Source organism: Pelophylax lessonae (assembly GCF_965119305.1).
Source record: "Pelophylax lessonae genome assembly, chromosome: 13".
Lineage (NCBI taxonomy): Eukaryota > Metazoa > Chordata > Amphibia > Anura > Ranidae > Pelophylax > Pelophylax lessonae.
Genome location: NC_138780.1, coordinates 113707844 through 113732490, shown reverse-complemented (window position 1 = coordinate 113732490; position 24647 = coordinate 113707844). Strand labels below are relative to the sequence as shown.

The following is a 24647-nucleotide window of genomic DNA, read 5'->3' as shown; positions in this document are numbered from 1 at the left end:
CCATGGTCATATCTTCTGAGAGACAACATGGGTTGGTATAAAAGTTTGCAGGTTGAAAGCTGACCTCTTCAACCCTTTGCCACAGACTAACTAATGTTAAATCTAGGGTTTCGTGTCAACTGCATACTTATAAATCGTGGTAATCTGACTACAAGTAAACAGAGAACCCATATAATGCATTGATTAAAAAAATACACTTATATGCCTTTAGGATATCATTGCATTATTACTGTGAAGGTAACAGAGGACAAACATACCCTGCAATCAAGAGCTGCTAGAATAGGTGTCTTTACCTACTTAACCTTATCCATTATTTTTTGTTGATATTTGCATACAGTTCAGCTTCCAGAGCCATTTTATCAAAGGTCCGTATGTTAGTCTCAGCTCTCACTTTCTCCCTGATATTAAAGGAAGCTCTGGCCACTGACCGTGCATTGTCTAACACACTCTGCTTCTCCTTGAATATTTGTTCACTGCGCTCAAGCTTCTTTTCTATAGACATCAGCAGCTCCTGTCTCTTCATATCTTCATTTTTCAGGACCTTTTGCCGGTTCTCCCTCTGGATTTTCTCCTTTTCCAGTCGGCTTTCTATAGCTTTCCTTGCTTTGTGCTGTACAACTTCATCAGCGATCTGGGATGCATGTTGTAGCCTCCTTTCAGCAGTCCTTACTAGTTCTTTTAAATGGTCTGTACGCTCCTTTTCTTTACGTTCTGCCGCCTGTCTTGCTTTTTGGATTTGCATTTCTTCCTTTTGTGCCCTGCTCTTCAGTTCTTGAATTTTTTTCTCCTGTAATTGCTCTACCTTTTCTTGTGCTTTTTGGAGGTTTTTCTCAAGTGACCTTCTAAGTTCGTCATTATCTGATTCCTCTTTTTGGACTATTTCTTGAAGAAGTACCTGGTGCTTAATTTTCTCCATTTTGTTTTGCAGTATTTTATTAACCTGTTGCTGTGATGCTTTCTCTTGTTTCTTCTGCTGAGCAGCAAGTAACTTATCTTGTGATAATTCATCACTGAGTTGTTTGGATTTTGTGCTTTGTTCTTGGTGGGCCTTTTTTTGCTTTCCTTCCTTTTTACTTTTGTCCGACTCTACTTTGTTGTGCTTTTCAAATTCTGAACCTTGCTCCCTTATGTGTGCTTCATGGAGCAAACTCTTACTTTGGTTTATGGCTGCCGAATTAAGCTCCTCCATGGAGATTTTGCCACGTCTATTCTTGATTTGGGACTCCAGCATCTTTTGCCCTTGTAGTATAGCTTTGTGTCTCTCTCTCTCCTCTTGCTCCTTTCGCAGGTCTGACGTCCTTCTCTGGGTTTCCCACTGTAGGTGTGCCCAGTAGCGCTGTTCATTTCTAATGTTTTCCTCTTCATGTCTGGCAATCATGATTGCTGCAATTTTTTTGTCTCGCTGAGGCAATTCTTGGATGCCTTTCTTCTTCACCTCTTTGACCATCTTCTCAACCTTCTTTGTTGTGTGTGGTGAGTGACTAAGATCTCCCAGACTGAAGCTTCTGCCTAAAAGAGAATTTACTGCATCTAGTGTCTTGGATTTTGGTATAAACTGTGTGGTTCTGCCTCTGAGGCTGTCGCCGCTGTAGGATGAGGTTATAGACTCTGAAGAAGTCCTACCCGAGGAACCATCTCTCATCTTCTGAAGAGAGTCCAGAGATTGACTTTTACTCTTTCTTGAGGGAGCATTAGTGACCAATTCACCACTGCCATGGTATTCTTTAGACTGGGTGGTACTGCATTTCTTAGTTTTGGATACTGGTACTTGCTGCTTTTTAGAAGGAGGTGGCTTGGATCTTTGGGTGCCTTTAGAAGGAAGGGATTTAGATCTTTCAGAATCAGAGAGTGGGGTATTGCTCCTCTGTGTACCTGTACTGGGAGGAGAGTCATATCTCTTAGGCACAACAGGTTCAGCTCGAGAGGGTGCTTTTGAGCTTGATGGGGAACCTAAACTGCTGCTCAGTACCAAAGGCAGAATTCTCCTTTTTTCTTGGCGGATAATTCGTTCCCTCTCTTCCCTGCACATTTTCAGCTTTCTCTGTCTTTCTATCTCATATACCTCACAAAGACCAGTAGCAACCCGCATGGATCGTCCTGGAGCTTCTCTGACTAAATCAGAGAGGCTTCTTTGTAATAGTTCTACTGGTTTCACCATACATCGAGCACAGGCCTCCAGAGAACGGGGACTGGTCAACACATAACGACTTCCCTCAGCGTCTGGGCACTCAAAGTTATAAAGGTCCAGGTGCAACATGGGAGAGTGCTCTCTCTGTCTCACGGGTGCCCCTCTCGAGGCTTCCTCCCCATCTGGATCCTCTGTGGGTTCTGCCATCTTCATTACTGGTGGAAAGAAAATAGATCAGTGTTTCTGACTTGACCAACATTTACATAAATAATGTTACACATAAACAACAGACTGTGTATAGCAATCATACTCCTACAAAAGTAGAAATGGATTGGTGTATCAAATTAAAAGTAAAGCTTTGTATTTAATTTTACCTGTTTTTTTACACATACAGTAGATTGCAATGCAGGTCACTGATCCCAGTGATATCTGCTATTTATGGTCCAGATGCAAATTTTTACTATTGTGAAAATGATGCACCACAGACAAACATCTGTCAAGCTAGTCTTTGCATATTTGTAAATGGAAAGACAGCATATATTTGGACTGTTTCATTAGCTGCAGTACAGAAAATCCAGAGAAAGACAGGAAGGACATAGAAATCAACCATTTTATGGTCATATTGAAAAAACCTCTTCCCTTTAATTCCATTAAAGTCCTACTACCTTATATTGGATCTTCACAGTTGTTGACTCATTTGCAGTAATGTCTTTGACAAGAGTTTATGTTTTTCTTTTCATTAGCTACAAGTTGCTACAAGTTGCTATATCAAACTAACAGTAATTTGACATCTGCCTACTGTAGTTTCGGTAACATGCCTACAAAAGTATTATGTTCAGTATTGGAATACCAACATATACCAGCCAATAGATTGCCATAGGTTGAGAACCAGTGTAGGAGGACTCTACAATTTACACATTTAAAAAAGAAAAAAAATTCCCTGGCCACTGTTTTTTATTTAACTTTATCAGTACATGCAAAACAAAAAACTGAAAAATTGGGTTTTTCTTGCACTGAAAAAAACACAATGTTAAAAGAAAAAATAATTGTATTAAAGACATTAAAGACATTCATTAAAAAAAACATGGCTGATAATATGAATGGCCTAATATTAGCCAGTAACACCCATTATATTATAACCACCTAGCGCCTGTCACCAAAATTTTATTAAATACAGTCAAACTTTGACAAATTGTTACATGTGGAACCCAATGAGTTTCGATTTTGAATTTAAGTAGAACTATAGGCAAAACTTTTTTTTTTCTTTTGTTTTGGCTAGAGCAAGGGAGGGTTATAACCCCTGTCATATTTTTTTTTCACCATCTGTGTCCCATTGGGGAGATTTCCCTTCACTTTCTCTCCCATAGCCAAACAGGAAGTGAGAGGAAATCCCTGCAAATTAAAGGAATTCCTTGGGGACCCCCAGGTAGCCAAACAGGAAGTGAGAGGAAATCCCTGCAAATTAAAGGGATTTTCTTTTACTTTCACTTTTAATGATAATAGTAAACAAGTCAAAAAGAGAGGGCGAATCACCTTAACGGGAGCACAGACAGAAATAAAAACTGACAAGGGTTCTAATCCCTCTCCACTCTACCCAAAACTAAAAAAAAGTTTTGGATTATAGATATAGAAAAGTTTTAGTTACACTTTATCTTCTACAGGGGTATGTTGGTGGTCAGACTGGAATGTAAATATGGAGGGGGTCAGCCCCTTGAATGACTAAACTCCATTACACTGTACTTCTATTGAGAAATTCCCACAGACTGTCATGCATCTTTCAGCCACCAGATGTCACTGTTGTTGTTAATGAGAATAAGCCACAGTTGTTGGTGTTTTTTTTTTAGTGAAGGGATCTTTTCTGGAAAGGAGGAGGGAACAGGAAGTTCCGGGGACGGTGTGGTGTTCGTCTCTCTATGGCTGTACTGAGCTGAGGAAAGGTACTGCATGCTGTGGCCTTGAGAGGGCATATAGACTGTATAATCCAGGGACAGAGCAACAGGATCTTGCCAGAGGAGACAGAGCTGAACTGTGGTACTACGGACTGCAGCTGAGAACCAGAGAAAGAGAGGAGAGAAGATCCCAGAGCACCTCAAGCAAGTTACAGAGCAAGGGGCCAGACTGCAGTAACCTCCAAGGGACAGAACAAGATAAACAACCTGCAAAGAAACCCAGACCAGTGCATAAGAGACTGCAGCTACAGACAGCAAGGGACAGATCCAGAGACCTGACTGCATCCACCATCACAGAGACTGAGATAAAGCAGCTGTACCTACAGAACTGTGAGTGTGCACCGGTGCTAACCTGTGGCAGGGCATAGAGAAGGTTTCTGTAGACAGAGCATTACAGCAACGTGTCCCGGTTAGCGGGAATCAGATAGGATCATATAGCAGAGTAGCCTCTATTTCTGTGTGTGCGGTGGCGGGAGCGCATTTTAAGTATCACGTTGCAGTTAACTTTGCTGTAAACCTATGTAATCTGTTATTACTGTTAACATCATTCTCCGGCCATTATACTCTGTTGGTTAATAAAGCCGGTATCTGCTTCAGCCTCTCTGTCTGCTGTACCGTACTTGAATTGTGCATTACGGTCCCCTACTCCTCTGACCGCTACAAATACATATATCAGGAAACGTTATCATGCATTTTAATTAGTCAATACATACAGCTTATATAGTTATAGTCCAAGCACTGATTTATATCACAACCTACTGGGCTATGGTGAATTATCAGACCCCCAGAATAAAATAATTGGTTGTAAGTAATGCCAATAGGAGATGAGAGGAAAAAGCACAAGGAGCACAAGAAATCCCCCAACAAGGGTATACACTAAAAATATGAATCAAGTATGATGGTATATGAATCTAAAAGTTGAAACATGTAATTTATCCCAATGACAGCAAAATACATAGTAGCTCAGGGTCTTACCCAATTTCGAAATAGACTTTTCACAAAATCATTTCACAAGGATTCCCATAAATTTCAGGATGTTTTCAGCACAACAAATGAAGAATTATACCTTAGGGGCATACCAGTCCCCAAGTGGAGATGCACTAAGACAAAAAAATAAAGGCAAATAATTAAAAAAAACTGTAAAACAGCACAGAAGTTGGTTGGGCTTATAATCAGATCCATAAAGGTCTTACCTCATGCATCAACAAGCTTCTACTCCACTTTTCACCCAGTGGGATCACATCCATATGACAAAAACAGCAGACTGACCCATGCCGATTAAACTATATATACCAAAAGTAGTGAGAAGAGAATAAATCATCTGACCACCAAGCACCAATGGGAAATAAGTACTGAGGAGCCAAAACCACACAAGGAAAAAAGAAAGCATATGCTTCCTATATCTTCTATTGTGTCCCCATCTTTTCTGGCATGATGACGTCACTTCTGGTGTGACAATGGTGCTATTCTGATGTCATCACGCCCAGAAAGACATTGACACATGCTGATTCACACCTATCGCAGCCAAAACTACAGGGAAAGGCAAATAAATTGGCTTGGAAGGCCCCAGCAGGAACCAACTCCTCCTTCACCTCCCAAGCCAATTTATACCGGGGGGGGGGGGGTGGAAATGTTTTTTTTCTTTTCTTGGATGGGGCAGTAGCATATACCCGCCATAGTTTGCTGGTTTAGAATGTTTCAATTGAGCTATTGCAGTAATGTCTAAGATTTATTGTTTTAACACATACAATTTGACATTTACCATGTCATATGACTCTCAAAAAATCACCCTTCTGGATGTTGAGCTGACACCAGGGCCCTCTTACCGAATGGGCACACTGGGCAGTTGCCCGGGGGCCCCACTTGCCCGGGGGGCCCCACCTGCCCAGCGATCCAGCTCCAGCCAAGCATTAGTCTCAATTTCCATGTGCATCCCACTGCCAAACTTAGCAGGTGGCAAGCGCCTGTCGGCCCTGCGCTGCTGTCAGGTCACTTGGGCCGTGGAGGGGGAGCCCGCAGCTGCAGGAATGCCTGTCTGCCTCCATGGGAACAGGCACACACAGGACAGTCGAGTCTGACTCCTGTCCATGTGTGTGCTCACTGGACCCTGCCGCTCAACTTGGAAGCTGTCAATGGGGGATTGTGTAGACGGGGGCCCCAGGGCACTGCATTGCCCGGGGCCCTTTAATGCTCTTAAGATGGCACTGGCTGACACCAACATTAACGCTTTCTAGTAATCTATTTAGAAAAACTGAGTAATAAAAATTTGCATGCAGATAGCTTCACTCAGTGCCACTTATTACATTTATACCCCACAGCCAATACTTCTGCCTAAGACACAATTGCCAAGGGGGGAGTAAATTTCAGGAAGCAGCATCAGCTTTAAAATGTTGGTTATGAGAGCATGGTTACAAAAGAAAAGGATGCTTCAGTACGCATTATTAGAAAATACAATGCACCGCATGACAAAGCGAGGAAATATATTGGTAGATACTGGCATCTCATAACCTCAGATCTGAAAATCTGTAATTTTATTTCTCAAACACTGCAAAAAAACATTTAGATGTGCTCCATACCTTCGTTAAAAATGAGTTGACAGTACATACTGTACAAACTTCAAGATGGATGAGATCCCTGTACCAATGTGCACACTTTCCCCTGTGGTGAGTGCTCCTATTGTAAACATATCTTTTTGGATAGGACCCCCAATCTATTGAATTACAGTATACTGTAATATGTAGGTAAGTCTAAAAACTAATTTTGGAGGCGTATATATGACCATACATACGCACGCTGCCCAGGTGGGTAATATCTATTCACCCATTGGCAAAAATAATATGCTGAAGTTTAAGTTTTTGCACTATAGAGGGTTCACCCCAAAAAAACGGTGGGGGGGGGGGGGCACTGGGATAAAATCCAGTTCCTCTGAATATCCGCCGATTATTAATTGGTTTTGTCTTTTTGGTTTCTTTTTTTCTCTGTCTCTACCTGTCTCTATAACTATACCACCTTGCTTGGTATAATTGTTGTTTCATTTTGAGTTTTTGTACAGTTTACGTCTATGTAGTACCCTCCTAGCGTAGGATGCTAGATAAGTTTAGTTTTTGGCTACTTCTGTAATCAAGGGAGCAGTAAAAGTTTGTTCTAGCCTGTTCAGGGATTTACAGGCTGTGAATTTGATTGTTTCCCCCTGCCTCTTGAAAAAGCTTCCAGAGATTCAAATAACCAGCCTAAATATTTATTATGCTCCAGCCAATTCCTTGAGAAGAGTGCCCAGAAGGGGACTGGAAAGGTGGTAAATATTCTGAAACACAGGAGATCTGGGTTCCTTCTCCCCAGGAGGGTTCAAGAACCTGAACCCATGCACTGTACAGCTGTTCTAGAGGCCTCAACAGTGGCAGGGGCTGAAGGCCTGGATAGACCTTGTTGGAAGATGATTTCAGGACCTCACTGTGTGACTGTGTAGTGACTCTGGAGATTGCATTGGTTACCAGCAGTTGGGCACTGGTGCAAGGTAATCAGATGTCAAATCAGATGTCTTAGTTTGCTCAGAGACTTGCCTCATTGCCTCCAGGTGTAAGTCATTAGACTGCTCCAACTCTCACAACTACTTAAAGCGGAGTTCCACCCAAAAGTGGAACTTCTGCTTATCTGTTTGCTCCCCCCCCTCCGGTGCCACATTTGGCACCTTTCGGGGGGAGCCGGTACTTGTTTTTGACAGGTACCCATCCCTACTTCTGGTGGACTCGGCCGCAGCAAAGTATGTCACATGCCCGGCCTCCTCCTCCTTCGCCCGCCGCGGCACCATTCAGAATGTGCAGCGCACTTTGGGCATGCACAGTAGGGACCCAGCCATGAAGCCGCAAGTTTCACTTCCGGGTTTCCTTACTGGCAATAGCTGAGGCAGCACCCAACAGCTGATGAAGACATCACTGGATTCCAGGACAGGTAAGTGTCCTAATATTAAAAGTCAGCAGCTAGAGTGTGTAGCTGCTGACTTTTAATTTTTTTTTCGGGGGCAGAACTCCCCTATAAGTAGAAGATTGTCCTCTAATCGCTACTCATTTTAAATTATTCCATGCACTACCCTCTCTCCTATTAAAATTTCTTACTGCAATACATCTTATAAAGAGATGCACTAGACTGTATTTATGGAGCAGTTATGAATGGACTGGTGCTTGAGGTTGTGGTATTTAGGACAGCACCCGGCACACACAGCCCCTGCTCCACTTCCCCTTTTTACTGTGGGAATTTTAGCAGGCTATGTTATTCCCTTAACTGGGTTGTCCATCTGTTGGGAGGTGGGAAAATGTAGACCCAGTAGAGGTGGAGTTGGTTCTTGCTGCCACCTTTATTACCTTGCCTTTCCCTGTAGCTTTATTTGCGATGAGTCGGAATCAGTGTGTTTTGGTGTCTTTCTGGGTGTGATAATACCATGATGACACCGTTGTTAGGCAGGAAGTGATGTCACTGTGCTGAAAATGACAGGGAGCACAATACAGGATATAGGAAGCATCTGCTTCCTTGTGTGCTTTTGGCCCCAATTTTATTGTTTGGTGCCGCAGTACTAGCCTCCCATTAGTGCTTGTTGGTCAGATGATTTATCCCACTCCCACTACTTTTTGCATATACTGTATACAGTAGTTTGATTGGAGTGGGTCAGTCTTCTGCTGCTGTCATTGCGTCCATCTGGATATTATCCCTGGGTAGTAGAAGCTTGTTGATGCATGAGGTAAGACCTTCATGGATCTGCTTATAATGTCCACACAGATAGCAAGGATAACTTGCCACACATTTGTGGCAGTGTTGAATTGTAAGTCTTGTTAATTTGCTGCACATTTTTACTGGCAAGTTGTACACTTGTAGAGCAAATGAAGCACAGGTTCTAGTTGACACTTTTCCAATTTGTAGCATATTTGCATAGCAAGTCCCTAGCAAGAGCAAAGTTGCAGTGATGAGTCTACAGCAAGAACTCTGCAATTCTATAACATGAAAATTCGGCCACAGTGACCCCTGTGGTGGGATGACTATTGCACAACATAACTGAACCAGAACTTGCAGCCTACTTGCAGAATGTTTGCAGAGAAAGTAGATCTGGAATCATGTAATGCAGACTTGCTGTAATTGTACAACAAACTTGTAAAGCCTGGCAAGTCTAGCAATAGCTTAGCGAGTCATTTTCAAACTTGCAGCACAATTACTTTCTATCTGGGCAACCACCTTCTGTCCTGTTTTCTGATAACAGTCCTTGTTGGGGGAATCCTGGCACCCCTTGTACTTTTCTTTTCACTATTGGGGTTACCAACAACCCATGGACCAATTATTTCATTTGGGGGCTTAGACTATAACTATATAGGCTGTATGTATTGACTGTATAAAATGCATGACATACCCCTGAAGATGAATTCAAAATCGAAACACGTTGGGTTACATATGTAACAATTTGTCAAAGTTTGACTGCATTTCATATAAACTGGGGACATGTGTGGTGTTAGGTGGTGGTGTTGATATAATCGGTATTACCAGCTAATTGTAGACCATCCAAATCAGCCAAGTTGTTTTTATGAATGTCTTTATGAACTTTTTAATACAAATGTATTATTTTTATAATTTGTGATTTTTTTATTTTATTTTTATTTTTTGGTGCCTGAAAAATCCCATTTTACATTTTTTTGTTTTGAATGTAATCATTAGGGATGTTGGACCTTGGCATACATCAGACTACATACAATATTATCTGATTTCATGTGTATTAATAAAAATCATTTTGTTGTATTAAGGGAAGTGTGAAAAACAAATGATCCTCCCTGTGTGTCAAATAGGGTTAGATACGCCACTGATGTAGACGTAAAGTTCTTAAAGTTCCCCTCTGTGGCCCAAATATAATTTAAACTCTGGTCTGTTTATTTCTCTATCTCTATTTAGATTTAGAAGCCCCAGCTAATTAGTTTTAGCAAAGATGCTTAGTTTGGATTACTCTAATATAACAACATAGCACAACACATCCGTGATAACAAGTCTTAAATAATTAACATACTTTGTTAAATACTTTGCATTTCAAGTAGAGATTAGCAGTGTAGACACTGCATTCTCAACTACACGAGACAACTACAAGGGTTCCAAATAGTATTAACCGCTTGCCGACCACCGCACGACTATTTACTGCGGCGGTCAGCCCCTCACAGGCTAGCGACGTAGTACTACGTCGCTAGCCTGTGAGGGTCTAGGGAGCGAGACCCAGCGAGGACCCAGGTCTAGGGAGCGAGACCCGATGTCCGCTGGTCACTCGCGATCGTCTGGTGCAGAGGGAGAAAGGCAGGCGGCTAATGTCATTCTCCCCTGTGTATGAATGGTGTATGAATGGTGATCATACGGTTCTGCTATGTAGGACCGTTGATCACTGTTCCTGGACCTCAAGCCACAGCCAATCACAGTTAGAATCACGCCCCTAGGGACACACATAACCCCTCCCTCTCAAAAAAAGTTAACCCCTTCACTGCCAGTGTCATTTTACAGTAACAGTGCATATGTATAGCATTGATTACTGTAGAAATGTCACTGGTAACCCCAAAAGTGTTAAAAATGTCAGTCAAGGGTCCTATCTGTCCGCCGCAATGTCGCAGTACCGCAAAAAAAATCGCAGATCGCCACCATTACGTGTTAAAAAAAAAAAAACAACAAAAATCACAAAATCTTTCCCTTTGTTAGTAAACGCGATAACTTTTGCGCAAACCAATCAAAATACGCTTTTTGGAATTTTTTTACCAAACATATGTAGCATAAAACAAATTGGCTGAAAATGTAAAAAAATTTTGATTTTTACATTTTTATGGGGGGAATTTCATATAAAAAAATTTGAAAAATATTGTTATTTTTGCAAAATTGGCGCTCTTTTTTTGTTTATAGCGCATGATCAAAAAATCGCACATGTGATCAAATACCACCAAAAGAAAGCTCTGTTTGTGGGAAAAAAAGGACGTCAAATTCATTTAGGTACAGCGTCGCACGACCGCGCAATTGTCCGTTAAATTCACGCAGTCGCGAAACGCAAAATAGGCCCTGGTCAAGAAGGGGGTAAAATCTTCCGGAGCTTAAGTGGTTAAAGCAGTATTAAACCCAAAACCAAAGATGTAACAGCAACGGTGCTTATAATGTTAGTGCAAGCAAAATCTGTATATGTATGTCATCTTACCTGCTCCGGCTAACGGAGGTGCAGTGCAACCCTCCCAATATTATTAAAAGCTGTGTTTTCTATGCTGCAATTGGTCCATAGCTATCACATGGTACCTGGGCCAATCACAGCACCCTGAACCATTTATTTACCTGTAGCCAATCACAGATCACTAGTGATCACAGCTGTCATAAATGGTTAACCCAAAGTGTAAAAAAAAAACCCTGATCACTCTCTGAGTAGTACAATGTTACTATGGTGACACTGAACTGAATAAAGCATTTTATTATTTATTTAGTTATTTCTTTTTTTATCATACTATCACCAGTCAATGTCCCTGAACACCGCCACATCAGTTATATGCTGTTGCTGTACTTAACTGGTGATGGGTATGTAAAAAAAAAAAAAAATGTGAAAAAAACAAGTTTTATTCAATTTCTTAATATAAAAAAAATTGTGACATAAAATTACAACTTCAAATAACTCGCTATACCTCTTACTTAATGCCTCAGTCTGTCTACTTTCCAAAAAGCGCTCATTTGTACTGTCCTGGCATTTTAAGGCCTCAAGAAATTAGATAGGCAGTCAGTACATCAGACTGTTTAATTTTTAGATAAATACAGTATGTATCCCATAGTTTGTAGGCGTTTTAACTTTCACACAAACCATTTAATATACCCTTGCTGGGAATTTTCTTTTACCAAAGAGGTGTAGCAGAATACATTTTGGCCTAAATTTATGGCAAAATATGATTTTATTGGACATTTTTAATTTGGCCTTTTTTAGTTTATCTCACAAAAAATAGGAAACTCAGTGGTGATCAAATACTAACAAAAGAAAACTCTATTTGGGTGAAAATACTGATAAAAATGTAATTTGCGTACGGTATTGCATGACCACGAAATTGTCAGGTAAAGTAGCGCAGTGCTGAACAACAAAAATGCCCTGGTCATGTAGGGGGTAAACCTTCCAGAGTGGAGTGGATTTTTACCAATCATTAGATGTAGCGGCTGCATCAGTTTTCTTTTTTTAGGCTTTTTTCACCTCGCAATCCAACCAGGAACACACCTCCCTGCATTAGTGTGCCTTTACTCTGTATTAAGGAGCAACAGAGACACCTTTTGACAGCAACATTGTCAGTCTGGAGGGAGGGGAGTATTAAATGCACTAGCAGATTTGGATACACTAACAAATAAAGCCAAACTCCAGATCCAGGAGATACATTAATAGTATTGTTCCATATGGGATAACAATTTTACATAAATAAATAAAAGATGAGCATTGTACGCACCCCTGTGTGTGATCAGCAGTGTGACTACCAGTATTATCACCAGTGTTACTACAAGACCGTGTTATCACCAGTGTTACTACAAGACCGTGTTATCACCAGTGTGACTACCAATATTATCACCAGTGTTACCACGATTGTTATCACCAGCGTTACTACAAGACCGTGTTATCACCAGTGTTACTACAAGACCGTGTTATCACCAGTGTTACTACAAGACCGTGTTATCACCAGTGTTACTACAGGACAGTGTTATCACCAGTGTGACTACCAGTATTATCACCAGTGTTACTACAAGACAGTGTTATCACCAGTGTGACTACCAATATTATCACCAGTGTTACCACGATTGTTATCACCAGTGTTACTACAAGACCATGTTATCACCAGTGTGACTACCAATATTATCACCAGTGTTACCACGATTGTTATCACCAGTGTTATTACAAGACCATGTTATCACTAGTATTACTACCAGTATTATCACCAGTGTTACCACGATTGTTATCACCAGTGTTACTACAAGACCATGTTATCACCAGTGTTACTACAAGACCGTGTTATCACCAGTGTGACTACCAGTATTATCACCAGTGTTACTACAAGACTGTGTTATCACCAGTGTTACTACAAGACCGTGTTATCACCAGTGTTACTACAGGACAGTGTTATCACCAGTGTGACTACCAGTATTATCACCAGTGTTACTACAAGACAGTGTTATCACCAGTGTGACTACCAATATTATCACCAGTGTTACCAGGAATGTTATCACCAGTGTTACTACAAGACCGTGTTATCACCAGTGTTACCACGATTCTTATCACCAGTGTTACTACAAGACCGTGTTATCACCAGTGTGACTACCAATATTATCACCAGTGTTACCACGATTGTTATCACCAGTGTTATTACAAGACCATGTTATCACCAGTATTACTACCAGTATTATCACCAGTGTTACCACGATTGTTATCAGCAGTGTTACTACAAGACCATGTTATCACCAGTGTTACTACAGACAGTGTTATCACCAGTGTGACTACCAATATTATCACCAGTGTTACTACAAGACAGTGTTATCACCAGTGTGACTACCAATATTATCACGATTGTTATCACCAGCGTTACTACAAGACCGTGTTATCACCAGTGTTACTACAAGACCGTGTTATCACCAGTGTTACTACAAGACCGTGTTATCACCAGTGTTACTACAGGACAGTGTTATCACCAGTGTGACTACCAGTATTATCACCAGTGTTACTACAAGACAGTGTTATCACCAGTGTGACTACCAATATTATCACCAGTGTTACCACGATTGTTATCACCAGTGTTACTACAAGACCATGTTATCACCAGTGTGACTACCAATATTATCACCAGTGTTACCACGATTGTTATCACCAGTGTTATTACAAGACCATGTTATCACTAGTATTACTACCAGTATTATCACCAGTGTTACCACGATTGTTATCACCAGTGTTACTACAAGACCATGTTATCACCAGTGTTACTACAAGACCGTGTTATCACCAGTGTGACTACCAGTATTATCACCAGTGTTACTACAAGACTGTGTTATCACCAGTGTTACTACAAGACCGTGTTATCACCAGTGTTACTACAGGACAGTGTTATCACCAGTGTGACTACCAGTATTATCACCAGTGTTACTACAAGACAGTGTTATCACCAGTGTGACTACCAATATTATCACCAGTGTTACCAGGAATGTTATCACCAGTGTTACTACAAGACCGTGTTATCACCAGTGTTACCACGATTCTTATCACCAGTGTTACTACAAGACCGTGTTATCACCAGTGTGACTACCAATATTATCACCAGTGTTACCACGATTGTTATCACCAGTGTTATTACAAGACCATGTTATCACCAGTATTACTACCAGTATTATCACCAGTGTTACCACGATTGTTATCAGCAGTGTTACTACAAGACCATGTTATCACCAGTGTTACTACAGACAGTGTTATCACCAGTGTGACTACCAATATTATCACCAGTGTTACTACAAGACAGTGTTATCACCAGTGTGACTACCAATATTATCACGATTGTTATCACCAGCGTTACTACAAGACCGTGTTATCACCAGTGTTACTACAAGACCGTGTTATCACCAGTGTTACTACAAGACCGTGTTATCACCAGTGTTACTACAGGACAGTGTTATCACCAGTGTGACTACCAGTATTATCACCAGTGTTACTACAAGACAGTGTTATCACCAGTGTGACTACGAATATTATCACCAGTGTTACCACAATTGTTATCACCAGTGTTACTACAAGACTGTGTTATCACCAGTGTTACCACGATTCTTATCACCAGTGTTACTACAAGACCGTGTTATCACCAGTGTGACTACCAATATTATCACCAGTGTTACCACGATTGTTATCACCAGTGTTATTACAAGACCGTGTTATCACCAGTATTACTACCAGTATTATCACCAGTGTTACCACGATTGTTATCACCAGTGTTACTACAAGACCATGTTATCACCAGTGTTACTACAAGACCGTGTTATCACCAGTGTTACTACAGGACAGTGTTATCACCAGTGTGACTACCAGTATTATCACCAGTGTTACTACAAGACAGTGTTATCACCAGTGTGACTACTAATATTATCACCAGTGTTACCATGATTTTTATCACCAGCGTTACTACAAGACCGTGTTATCACCAGTGTGACTACCAATATTATCACCAGTGTTACCACAATTGTTATCACCAGTGTTATTACAAGACCATGTTATCACCAGTGTTACTACAAGACCGTGTTATCACCAGTGTTACTACAGGACAGTGTTATCACCAGTGTGACTACAAGACAGTGTTATCACCAGTGTGACTACCAGTATTATCACCAGTGTTACTACAAGACCGTGTTATCACCAGTGTGACTACCAATATTATCACCAGTGTTACCACGATTGTTATCACCAGTGTTATTACAAGACCGTGTTATCACCAGTATTACTACCAGTATTATCACCAGTGTTACCACGATTGTTATCACCAGTGTTACTACAAGACCATGTTATCACCAGTGTTACTACAAGACCGTGTTATCACCAGTGTTACTACAGGACAGTGTTATCACCAGTGTGACTACCAGTATTATCACCAGTGTTACTACAAGACAGTGTTATCACCAGTGTGACTACTAATATTATCACCAGTGTTACCATGATTGTTATCACCAGCGTTACTACAAGACCGTGTTATCACCAGTGTGACTACCAATATTATCACCAGTGTTACCACAATTGTTATCACCAGTGTTATTACAAGACCGTGTTATCACCAGTGTTACTACCAGTATTATCACCAGTGTTACCACGATTGTTATCACCAGTGTTACTACAAGACCATGTTATCACCAGTGTTACTACAAGACCGTGTTATCACCAGTGTTACTACAGGACAGTGTTATCACCAGTGTGACTACAAGACAGTGTTATCACCAGTGTGACTACCAGTATTATCACCAGTGTTACTACAAGACCGTGTTATCACCAGTGTGACTACCAATATTATCACCAGTGTTACCACGATTGTTATCACCAGTGTTATTACAAGACCGTGTTATCACCAGTGTTACTACCAGTATTATCACCAGTGTTACCACGATTGTTATCACCAGTGTTACTACAGGAACGTGTTATCACCAGTGTTACTACAAGAAAGTAGCTGCATTCAGGTTGACAAATGAAAAGAATCACCTGGTTGATTGCTATGGTTAAAGCAGAGCTCTGATCAATCATCAAACTAACAAAACTATCTAAAAATCTTTGCATGTGTTCTGTGTCTGGAAGTTCACCTAATTTCCTTTGATCTGCATTTCTATATTTCACTCACAACGCACTTTAAGCCCTCTTTCACACTGAACACAGCATTGAAATCGTGTGAGTTCAGATGAAGATTTCAAAGCCACATTTCAGTCCAACTTCAGGGGCAACTGTGGGGGTTCAATGCACAGATGTCTATTGAAATCGCCCCAAAGTCGCCAAAAGTAGTGCAGGAACTACTTTTGGAAATTGATGCTATGCTACAAGTTCAGCATCGCACCGATTGGGATGCTCCCATTGCCGGCAATAGGCTGCGATTTGACATGCAATTTAACCTGTCAAATCATGCCATTGTGAACAGGGGCTGAAGGTAAAAGGAACGCTGTTTACATAGTCAGCACACTACTACTGACTACTGACTGTTGCTGTCAATTTAATTTGCTAGGGAAGAACAGCAGTGCAGGGAATTAACTTTTAACCCTTTTCCATCTAACTAATCTGCCCTCAATAGCTAACCAGTCTTTTTCAGCATTATTTGATCATTTTAGGAGTACGAGATCTCAGGGTCTCGGTGTCAATTCTGAGCCCTCCCACCCCATTCATTACTACAGCAAACAAGTTCTGAAAGTGGTGGTCTACTAAGAAGTTAGGTAAAAGGAAGTATTGTAGTAGCAATAATAATAATATTAATAGTAATAACTTTTATAAATTATATTTTATATTATTGCATCATTCTTATTGCTCCTGCATACATTTACTCTATAACCCCAATACAAATTCTTTTCAACATTGGCTTTTTACAAACCTCAACAGTCTCATCAGTTTAGCATAGGAGATACTTTGAGATTGGTTTACATCCTTTAGCCCCTGTTCACCTTGGCTGCGGCTTTGAAATCATGCGACTTCATCTGAAATCACACAATTTCAAAGCCGCATCTTAGTGCAACTTCGGTAGCGACTTTGAAAACATTTGTGCAGCTTCATGCATGGATATCTATTCAAGTCGCACCCGAAACCACCAAAAGTAGTGCATGTACTACTTTTTCAAATTGATGCGACACCTCAAAATTGGCGTTGCACCGATTTGAACAGAGCGATTGCTGGCAATGGGATGCAACTAGGATGAAAAGTCGCTCCAATTTGAAGGGGGGCCTAGGAAGACTATTAGGCATACAGGGTATGTTTCAGAATGTTGGCCAGGCTGCCCCGAAAGCTGTAAAGTTGATAAATCTACTACCAGATGGGAAACTGTGACTAGCAAAGACTCCACAGGGTCAGCCGAAACTTCAACCTCTGCAACCCATATTGATACAGGACTGGATTTGTGTTATCCTCTCAGGCACACAGATGTCCTATATTTAATTTGCCTAAACAGCCTCCCTACTGGTTTCTCCCTGTTGTGTACCAGTACAGGGAGATCCAGTCTAAGGCCCCTTTCACACAATCAGACCGATCGGGTCTTCCTGTCCGTTTTTCAGGTGGACCAAAAACAGGCAAACCAATGTCCTCCATGGGGAGGCGGATATCAGCGGACATGTGTCCACTGATACCCACCTGGCTGATAGGGGGGACCACTGGTCCTCTTGTAGGGGGCCAGGGCACACAAGGGGCACGGACAGCAGGAGCATCAGTGGAGCAGAGAAGGAACAATGCCCTTTCTGTCTCTCACCCAGCAACTAAAAGCCAGATTCTCGCTCTTTCCCTCCCATCAGCTTTCAGTTGCTTGGTGAGAGACACACATAACTGGATTTAGGGGGTGCTGGAGTGGGTTGTGCCCACCCAGATTTCAGTTCTGCCCCCCCCCCCCCCCCCTGGCAGGCTGCTGCCCAGCTTCTTCCCCTGTCACCCGCCCACACTCACAGCCAGGACAAGGAGATGGCAGCCTGGAGCCGAGAGAGAAGAGACAGAGAGAAAAGGCCCGGGTGAAGGTGTGCTGTGTTGTGCTCTCCCCTCCTATCAGAAGAGTGCTGGTCTATACAGCACATGAGACTGGATCACTCTTACCGTAGATCGTATTGTACACACACTGCCCCCTATCCACATTTCCTGCTGCCGGGAGGTGAGCAGCCCTTGGAGGAGATAGGAAGCAGTGTGTGTGAGTACAATGCGATCTACAGTAAGAGTGATCCGGTCTTATGTGCTGTATAGACCAGCGCTCTTCTAATAGGAGGGGTGAGCACAACACAGTGCACCTCCTCTTGGCTTTAAGTAGCTTCCCCCTGTAAGTTGGGGGAGGGGGGTGGGCAGCTATCTGTGATGGGAAATGTAATGGCGATTTGGGGAGGGGGGATATGTGTTAGAAGAAAAAATGGGGGGGGGGGGGAGGGGGCGAGGGTTGAACCAGGAGAGGGGATGTTTATGCCAGGAGGGGGTGGGTAAACTTGGGCTAATAGGAGGGATTGGGGGGGATTTGTGCTGGCAGGGGGGATTTGGGGGATAAGATTTGTGCTAGGATAGAAAGTTTGAGAAAGAGAATATGTGCTAGGCGAGTGATTTTTTTGGGGTGAGGGAGATTTGTGCTAGGAGAGGGGATTCAGGTGGGATTTGAGCTGGGGGGCAGGATTGGGGGTGGGGGCAAAGGTTTGTTCTTGGAGGGGGAATTCAGTTGGGATTTTAGCTGGGGGGCGGGAATGGGGGTGGGAGTTTGTGGAATATGTGCTTTATTGTTTGGGGAGAATTATGGCTTAAAGATGGAATTTATGTTTTTTATGTATGACGGAATGTTTGTCTCCACTAATAATGATTTTGATGTATTTTTTCTGAAAATATAGTTTTCCCATTTTTGCAGGTTGGGGGGTCCCATCAGGAAAGCTGTACGGTGCCCTGTGATTTCTAACAGCAGCCCTGGGCATCCAATCCGACAAGAAAACAGACGTATGGCGATACGTTTGCCATCCGTCCAGCGGGTGGGATCAGATGTCAATCGGATGGAAACAGACATGCAGTCCGTTTTTATACAACCGTGCCATAGAGGAGAGCGGGCTCCGGCCTTGTCTGCTCTACATAGCGGACAGTACCTGTCATCCACCTGCTCAGCGGGGATCAGCGGAGAGAGCCCCAGCTGAACAGACGGACTCCGATCGGACGGATCCGTCCCGTGGGAAAGGGGCCTAAGAGTTTACTATAGCGAATCCCTCCCACCCTTAAGCCTAAAAGCAACTGTGTGAGTTTCCATGACTATAGGTACACCACTATCAACTTTCAGTTAGGGTTAGTGTTGACTGGTGCACTTCATCAATGCTTGCGTAAAAAACTTAAATACTGAACATGTAGGCTATGCTACCGCCTTGAGCATCTCAATGTTCAATTTCAACTAAAGTATAAATAAATAATGGCTAAAAGTAGAAATATTTGAAGGTTATTTAAATGCTCTGGTCTTTCAGCTTTACCATATGAACAAGTCTTAACGCTTCTTATCAAAATCTAAAAATTCTAAGAATCCCTTATGGAGCTATCTTCCTTTTACGTTGATATATACAGTATCTCACAAAATGAGTACACCCCTCACATTTTTGTGAATTTTTTTTTTATATCTTTTATCTTTTCATGTGACAACACTGAAGAAATTACACTTTTCTACAATGTAAAGTAGTGAGTGTACAGCTTGTATAACAGTGTAAATTTACTGTCCCCTCAAAATAACTCAACACACAGCCATTAATGTCTAAACCTCTGGCAACAAAAGTGAGTACACCCCTAAGTGAAAATGTCCAAATTGGGCCCAATTAGCCATTTTCCCTCCCCGGTGTCATGTGACTCATTAGAGCCCTTTCACACATACGGTCCGTTCAGTTCATCAGTTCAGTCACGTCAAATGTATCAGTTTTTCCATCCGTTTTTTATTCGCTTTTCATCCGTTTTTCGTCAGTTGTCATCCATTTTTCGTCAGTTGTTATCCGTTTTTCATCCGGTTTTCATCAGTTGTTATCCGTTTTTCATCCGTTTTTCATCAGTTGTTATCCGTTTTTCATCCGTTTTTCATCCATTGTTGTCCGTTTTTCATCCGTTGTCATCAGTTGACATCAGTTTTTCATCCGTTGTCATCAGTTGACATCCGTTTTTCATCCGTTGTCATCCGTTTTCGTCCGATCCTTTTTTTTGATGGATGAAAAATAGGGCATTCATCCGTTCAAAAAAACGGACATTGACGGAAGTAGATGAAAACGAATGTTAACTGATGATCATCAGTTGTCATCCGTTTTTACATAGAGATGCATTGATGTCCGTTTTTCATCCATCAACGGATGGATGAAAAACGGACAAACGGACAGCATGTGTGAAAGGGGCCTTACTGTTACAAGGTCTCAGGTGTGAATGGGGAGCAGGTGTGTTAAATTTGGTGTTATCGCTCTCACTCTCTCATACTGGTCACTGGAAGTTCAACATGGCACCTCATGGCAAAGAACTCTCTGAGGATCTGAAAAAAAGAATTGTTGCTCTACATAAGGATGGCCTAGGCTATAAGAAGATTGCCAAGACCCTGGGCTGCAGCACGGTGGCCAAGACCATACAGCAGTTTAACAGAACAGGTTCCACTCAGAAAAGGCCTCGCCATGGTTTAACAAAGTAGTTGAGTGCACGTGCTTAGCGTTAAATCCAGAGGTTGTCTTTGGAAACTAGACGTATACGTGCTGCCAGCATTGCTGCAGAGGTTGAAGGGGTGGGGGTCAGCCTGTCAGTGCTCAGACCATACACTGCACACTGCATCAAATTGGTCTGTAAGGCTGTCATCCCAGAAGGAAGCCTCTTCTAAAGATGATGCACAAGAAAGCCTGCAAACAGTTAGCTGAAGACATGCAGACTAAGGACATGGATTACTGGAACCATGTCCTTTGGTCTGATGTGACCAAGATAAACGTATTTGGTTCAGATGGTGTCAAGCATGTGTGGCAGCAACCAGGTGAGGAGAACAAAGACAAGTGTGTCTTGCCTACAGTCAAGCATTGTGGTGGGAGTGTCATGATCTGTGGCTGCATGAGTTCTGCTGGCACTGGGGAGCTGCAGTTCATTGAGGGAACCATGAATGCCAACGTGTACTGTGACATACTGAAGCAAAGCATGATCCCCTCCCTTCAGAGACTGAGCCGCAGGGAAATTTTCCAACATGATAACGACCCCAAACACACCTCCAAGAAGACCACTGCTTTGATAAAGAAGCTGAGGGTAAAGGTGATGGACTGGCCAAGCATGTCTCCAGACCTATTGAGCATCTGTGGGGCATCCTCAAACGGAAGGTGGAGGAGCGCAAGGTCTCTAACATCCACCAGCTCCATGATGGAGGAGGACACAGGTCAAGTTGCAACCTGTGAAGCTTTGGTGAACTCCATGCCCTAGAGACATTTTAAGGCAGCGCTGGAAAATAATGATGGCCACACAAAATATTGTCACTTTTGGGTCCAATTTGGACATTTTGACTTAGGGGTGTACTCACTTTTGTTGCCAGCGGTTTAGACATTAATGGCTGTGTTGAGTTATTTTGAGGGGACAGCAAATTTACACTGTTATACAAGATGTGCACTCACTCCTTTACATTGTAGCAAAGTGTCATTTCTTCAGTGTTGTCACAAGAAATTATATAATAAAATATTTACAAAAATGTGAGGGGTGTACTCATTTTTGTGAGATCCTATATATACATATACTGCAGGGCCTCACATCAAATGTAGAACTCTAAGGACACCGCCACTCACTGTTTCTTCCTTAGGGCTAGGTTTGCCCATTTTTATTAAAAGAAAGTTCAGCAAACAAAACTTGATTTTCCCTCGCAGGGGATTTCAGCATTCCTTTTCTCATCAACATAAACGCCATTCAGCCCTTTTGGCTCTCTCTTGCAGCACTGCTGCTCTGGCCTTACACTTCAGGCCCTTGTCTCCTACAGACAGTTCACTCACCTATAGGGTGCACACAGATAACAGCCTCTTGCTGCACTGATTCCCACATGGAGTCCTCCTGACTTCTGGGCCAGACCTCCTGTCTGCCGGGGTGGAGCCCAGAATCTTAGTCCTGTCTTTACTAAAAGACCCAGACACACCTGCACCATCAATGTCCTGGCAAATCCTAAACCTTGGTCCCAGGATTGGAGATTTCCTCCCACCCAGATCGCTGCAAAATCTCCAGGCTCCAAGTCCCCAACTGGACTTTAGAAAACAATGAGGAAACCTAGCCAGTTTCCTCTGGATTAAGCAAACCCCATGGGGCCCCTCAATCTGTCCGGTGGAGAATTTTGGGTCACAACCTCCTGGACCCTGGCAGGGCAACGCTCTGCCACAACATATATATATAAATATATATATATATATATATATATATATATATATATATATATAGTATAAAAAAACAGTAACCACTGTATGCTCTTTCCTCCTATTTTTTTGCAGTACATTGGAAACACCTAAAAAGGCTGACCCAATAAGGACCCATAAAGAAAACTTTTACTTGTTAACACTAAGGACCTTAGTCAATGAACTTTGGGTCTACATCTAAGGCTATTTTTGACAATTTGAAATGCCACAGAGATCACTCAGCATTTACTGATACTGTAACATTACCCTTCTGTCAAAATTGATGATGCAAGCAGTAGTGATATAATTAACTTTCCAAATCATTTTCATGACAAGTTTTATGCCTGTAAACATTTTTGAGGCCTCCTCTAGTGGGAAATATTCAGATCAAATGTGTTGCTGTATGCCGGAGTATGCCTACAACTGTTTACAGTTGAAAACATTGCACCTAATGTATCAAAGTGTCCAACTAGGAACTGTTTTATTTTCCAGCATCTATAAAGTAGATGCAAATTTACAGATTCCAATCATTTCATGCATTGGCTTTGTGGTTGTGAGTACTTAGCACTGACACCTTGATAGATGAAGTCCCCTGTGTTTCCAGTTTCTCCACATCAATAAATACCTGAACATTTCACACTGGGCAACATCAGAAATGAATTCTGTGTATAAATGTGATTATTTGGTTGACTTTCTCACAAGGGTGTTGAAATTGACCATTGGTTAATAGAACTCTAATTAGACAATAAACTGTACTATGGGTTGTGCTGAAAAATGTAATAATCTGTCATAATATAATATATATATTTATATAAATCAAATAGTCTAATTAAAAAAAAAAAAAAAAAAAAAGCACACAGATAGGAATAATTATGATGCACTGGTTGAAGAATAAAACAATTAAAAAATTAGAACAAGAAATTATATTGGCATTACATCAATGAGCTGCAGGTAATAAAACTCATTTACTCATTTATTTATAAAAATACATTTTTTTGTTTATGGTCCATACTGTGTCCTCAATCCCAGACCCATTTTAGCACCTCTGCCAGATGCTTGAATAATCCTGCCTGGCTTAGTGAAAGTAAGGGATCATTCCAGTTGGATACAAGGAGGAGGGCACAGGGAGCCCATGACTGCTGCTTGAAGTAACCCAACACCAGAAGCAAAAGAACAAATGGCTACAAAAAAAAAAAATAAGACATGCATACAAAAGTCACGGTCTCATTCAGCTTACATGATCGCTTGCCCGATTCGACGCCTTTTAATCACAATGTACTTGACGGAATGTGTATACTTGGTCGGTGGATAGAGATTGGATGACACGGCATCATCTACACAAAGGGCAGGATGTGATAATATGATGCAAGGATGGTGAATCACACAATGCGACATTAGCAGTTACCTTTATTCCCCCTATCCAAGATCAAGTGTCGGGCGTGTTAGTAGCCAAGAGAGGTTTCAGCACCACAGCAATGGACAGCGAGCAGAGAACAGGGAGAGGCCGCTGGGAAGAACAGCCAGATGGACAGATGAGGGAGGTGGCGGTAGTAGAGAACAGCTGGTGGGAAGATCTGCAGGAGTGGAGGCTTGCAGGGAAAAAACACACACAAATACACACCACTAAAGATCAGTAGGGGGGAGGCATTCATGGAACAGCTTTTATAAAAGGGAGGGAGGAGGAAAAATAGCACAGCCTGGAATCACAGTCAGGATGGTGAATAGTAATCAGAGAGGGAACATAGGCCTTGGAAATGTAATAAGTTAACTTAAAATGCTGTAAATTGCATTGCAATATGTACATTTTATTCAATATACACTGCTCAAAAAAATAAAGGAATGCTTTTTAATCAGAGTATAGCATCATGTCAATTAAACATCTTGGATATTGATCTGGTTAGTTTGGTAGCGGAGGGGGTTGGTATTCAGTTAATCAGTTTCAGCTGCTTTGGTGTTATTGAAATTAACAACAGGTGCATTAGATGGGCAACAATAAG

General features: G+C 41.8%; 1 protein-coding gene across 1 annotated transcript; it reads right to left on the bottom strand.

Moving 5' to 3' along the window:
* Nucleotides 1-208: 208 nt before the first annotated feature.
* CCDC177 (coiled-coil domain containing 177) lies at nucleotides 209-24243 on the bottom strand. The gene is made up of 2 exons (XM_082275477.1): nucleotides 24056-24243; nucleotides 209-2343 (listed from the first exon to the last, which is right to left on the bottom strand). Exon 2 carries the CDS (start codon nucleotides 2339-2341, stop codon nucleotides 311-313), a length of 2031 nt encoding a protein of 676 aa, XP_082131603.1. The 5' UTR covers nucleotides 2342-2343; nucleotides 24056-24243; the 3' UTR covers nucleotides 209-310.
* Nucleotides 24244-24647: the final 404 nt, after the last annotated feature.